Source organism: Ctenopharyngodon idella, chromosome 19, assembly GCF_019924925.1.
Source record: "Ctenopharyngodon idella isolate HZGC_01 chromosome 19, HZGC01, whole genome shotgun sequence".
In the NCBI taxonomy this organism is placed as follows: Eukaryota; Metazoa; Chordata; class Actinopteri; order Cypriniformes; family Xenocyprididae; genus Ctenopharyngodon; species Ctenopharyngodon idella.
Genome location: NC_067238.1, coordinates 20,230,509 through 20,234,452, shown reverse-complemented (window position 1 = coordinate 20,234,452; position 3,944 = coordinate 20,230,509). Strand labels below are relative to the sequence as shown.

The 3,944-nt window shown below is 37.6% G+C and overlaps 1 protein-coding gene across 4 annotated transcripts in view; it reads right to left on the bottom strand.

Annotated features, from left to right (window-relative positions):
- Positions 1 to 2,805, bottom strand: part of LOC127500860 (bromodomain-containing protein 2-like) — a 12,884-nt gene extending 10,079 nt beyond the window's left edge. Inside the window, exons 1-2 of one of the 4 annotated variants that reach the window (XM_051872410.1) lie at positions 2,162 to 2,805; positions 627 to 1,239 (exon numbers count right to left, since the gene is read on the bottom strand). In XM_051872410.1, the coding sequence (XP_051728370.1) occupies positions 627 to 868 (242 nt within the window). In that variant the 5' untranslated portion in view covers positions 869 to 1,239; positions 2,162 to 2,805. Of the gene's footprint in view, positions 1 to 626 lie in introns of all 4 variants that reach the window. The other 3 variants (XM_051872409.1, XM_051872412.1, XM_051872411.1) reach the window with 3 other exon arrangements.
- Positions 2,806 to 3,944: the final 1,139 nt, after the last annotated feature.

The following is a 3,944-nucleotide window of genomic DNA, read 5'->3' as shown; positions in this document are numbered from 1 at the left end:
ACTCGCGGAAGAAATGATCGATGCAACATGCTATATTCAGTAAATCTAAAATTCAGCACACACTTCCGAGTCTTAATAATCATCCAAAACAAGTTTATAACACATTTTAGTAGCGTGTCCGCAACCTGTATGACCAATAAAAGGATACTGGTAACGTTAGCTGATAGCATTAGCTTACCCTGCTAATTTCACGTTCGCATCCTAGCACTGCATGTTTAACAGCATACAATCATTTATGCAATTCAAACTGTCTCAAATATAAAAATCACTCAATTTTGGCAGTCTAAACACCGACAAATTTGTCAATAAACTACCCAGTTCAGGGAGCGAAAACGCGCCTGCGCACTAAAGGCGGGCAGCTGCTCGTTAAAAATCAGACTTTAAAACTTGAAGACTAGCGGCGAACTGGCGTTGTAAAAAAAAAAAATAGAGTCGTTTCAACACCACTGCCATTAGAAAGTGAAAGTCAATGCAGTCTTATTATTCCGGTATTTCACTTGAAGTTACTGCGACAGGACGAAAGTGATTAAAAGAAATTAATTCCGAAAGATGCCGAATTATGACAATATTCCAAACAACATTTTCGTTCACAGAACAAGTGCAATGTCATTTACTCCAACCGGTACCTGTCAAAGGGCGGGCTAATGGCCGTCTCCATCGGGATGGATCCGGATTCTGTTTTTAAACCGGTTTCGTTCGAGTATCCGAGTTTCGCGGCCTTGTTTTTCTGACTTCCTCTATCCTCCAGCTCAGCGCTACAATGAAATGGCGAAGTTGAGGCTCCGCCCGACTTTTTATAAACCCATCGACGGCTCCATTGGCTGATGTCACGCCATTCGTACACACCTACGCGTATTCTATAGGCCATTCGATCTGTCCGTCAAATAGGCCACGCCCGCACATCCCCCGGAGCACGATTTGTGAATTTAAACCATATTCTTTCGCAAAAAAACATTGTCTAGGCAATACCGCCACTACAACCAACATACAGTGAAACATTTTCGCGAACAGTTTACAACACTTATGGCTGCGTTAACATTTCCAGAAATATTGCGTTTCTCAAGAGTTGAGTGTTACGTCAAATGACTTCGCTGATTGGTTCCCCAAAACTAAGGCGCGTTCACCCAGGGCAGGTTGGAAACACGCCATTGGCTCACCCGATTAGTCACGCGTAACAGACAAATGCGGCACACACACGTAAAGATCACCTCGCCTTACAGTCTGTTCCTCATCTACTGCCTGTATGAAGACAAAACCCACAAAATACTTAAACTCAAACGTCTAAAAGCAACCACGTGATAGTAATACGTTCCTAAAAAAAAAACGAAAAAAAAAAAAAAAAAAACAGAAACCTAAAAGCCAAACACAATATTGTATAAAATATTTGTATAATCGTCCCATTAACGCAATGTAAAAAATGTCAAACTAAAACTGACAAAAGTCTATGTCCTTCTCTGTGTCGATTCAACATGGCCTACAAGGAGTGTCCTCCATGAAATGACGCAGCAACTTTAGTCCTTCGAACGACGACACGCAGTGGTTAAACACGATTAAAGGACCAAAAATATATACAAAACACACTAAAGTAGCCAGAAATAACTTAAATATTTGAATTACGTCGAAAATTTACACAAATAGCCTATAAAAAGAACTACTGCGTTTAGGCCGACGTCGAGCTCTACGCCTACCACAGCCAAAATCATCTATAAAACTTAAAATACGTTTGATTCCCCTGTAATTTTCTAGCCGTTTTGATCAAAGGCCATCATTGTTTAACAATATTGTCGATCTTTTTAAATCAGCCGAGCTACCTTTTAGAGGACACTTTAACTACACTAATTGAAAGATTCTCTTTCCAGAAGCCATTAACAATTGTTAGACGCCTAAAAGTAAATGATCTGGTAACCTGTATTTTAAAACGATCCTCAAATTAAAACCGTTTATGAGAACAGATTTTTAGAAAAATATACTGCCGCCCATCCCCCACTACCAAGGTTACAGATTTGAAACAATGTCATAGATAGTGGGAAACAAAAAGTACAACACTAAACCGGTCAAATTATAAGTCATCTATGAATTATTTAAATTAAAACGATTAATTTAAATGATTAATGTTTTACAACATTATTTTCAAATAAATCAAATTCTCTTTAACATATACCTCTATCCAGATTAAGAGAATTGAAAATAAAAAGGAAAAACAAAATATGTCGAATTCCTCATTGTTGGTAAAAATCCTGATTTTCTTCTTGTCTTCAGCCACGTTTCTTTATTCAACACATTTCCCTCAAACATGTCCGACTTCTTCTTCCCCATTCATTGGATCGAAGTGGGGGCAGGGAGAGTCATGTGATCACCCACACAACCGATCGCGCGGCTTAAAACTGCTTTTAAGCAGGGATTCCATAAAACACGTCTTCTTTTTTAAAATACACTGCATACAGAGAGCATTCCCTAGCGATTAAATACTCGATATTTAAAAATCCATTAAATGTAAACGCGTAATTAGTCAGCTACGATGATAAATCCAGAACAAAGAAGATATTGCTATCGTTGCTGCGCCATGATTGGATGGAGCAGATCACGTGTCGGGCAAACCATCGCGCCATCGCAAAAATTAAACCTTATTTTTCACCGAGATTATCTTCTTGGAAAATGTAATCCGATTCCTTTAGATTCCTTCCAAATGCTCTGAATACTGGAGTTCACTTAGGTAAACGCAGAGCAAAAAGTTTATTAGGAGCACGAGAAATCCATGTAATCAATAGCTTTCATCTCCCTTGAATGTAATCCTCTCTGCGCATGTGCAGTTTCATCTGACTCCCTTCCCCCCGAAACCTGCTAAAATGGGAAACTTGTTCTGTGACTAATTATTTTGACCGATTACAAAATATAGCTACATTGAAATTTAAATAAGTTTGTGGACACATATTAAGTGCATCCTTATAAGGTTCTAACAAAGGCGAACACTGAAAAAAAAATCTTTAAATCTAGTAAGCAAGTGATAATGTATGCTGGATTCTGATCACACTGCTTGTTTTATTTTTTTTTTAAAAAAATGGTTGACTGTACATTATCCTGATTTACACAGCTACATGCCATGTTTTTTTTATATAGTTTTTATTCCCACCAGGCAACGTTTTTGGAAAGATGCAGATAATTATCCCTTTATTCAATAGATTTTTAACATTATTGTATACATATCCATCATGTTTAAATATACCCAACATCCTAAAGGTAGCCTAATTTAATTATTAGTTAACAAAATATCACTTCCAGAGGCTTACTTTTAAAAGAATAGGCCTACATTTGAATATTTGTCAGGTAGTTATTTGACTATGTTGTGCTACATACAACAACATCTCTTAAAACAGCATGACAAATGGGAAAGCACATGCCTGGCCTGTCACTCATGTCCCACAGAAGTGAGCACAGACAACACTAACCCAGTCTGACTCAGCGTCACAAGGCAACTTGGCCAGCAGGGGAAACAGTTGCTATGGAAGCTCTCGCGCACACACTCTTTCCTTTTCCTAATAGCTGGCTGTTCTTGGCAATAGTGCTGAAGGAAAGCACACACTTTTACAGGCAATGTTTGATGGCTGGGTTTAGGTGGGGAGGATGTTTCATTGGATTATATATATTTTTTCAGTTTCATTGCAATGTTTTAGCATGCATGTGCATTGTTTTAATGTAATAAAAATTAAATTACATTTTTGAAAATGTATGTAATCATATTCCTAGTTCCCATTCGCTATTAAAGGGTTAGTTCACCCAAAAATGAAATTTATGTCATTAATTACTCACCCTCATGTCGTTCCACACCCGTAAGACCATCATTCATCTTCAGAACACAAATTAAGATATTTTTGATGAAATCTGAGAGGTTTTTTATCTCCCATAAAATTATCTCCCATTAAAATATCTCCCAATGTTATGAAGTG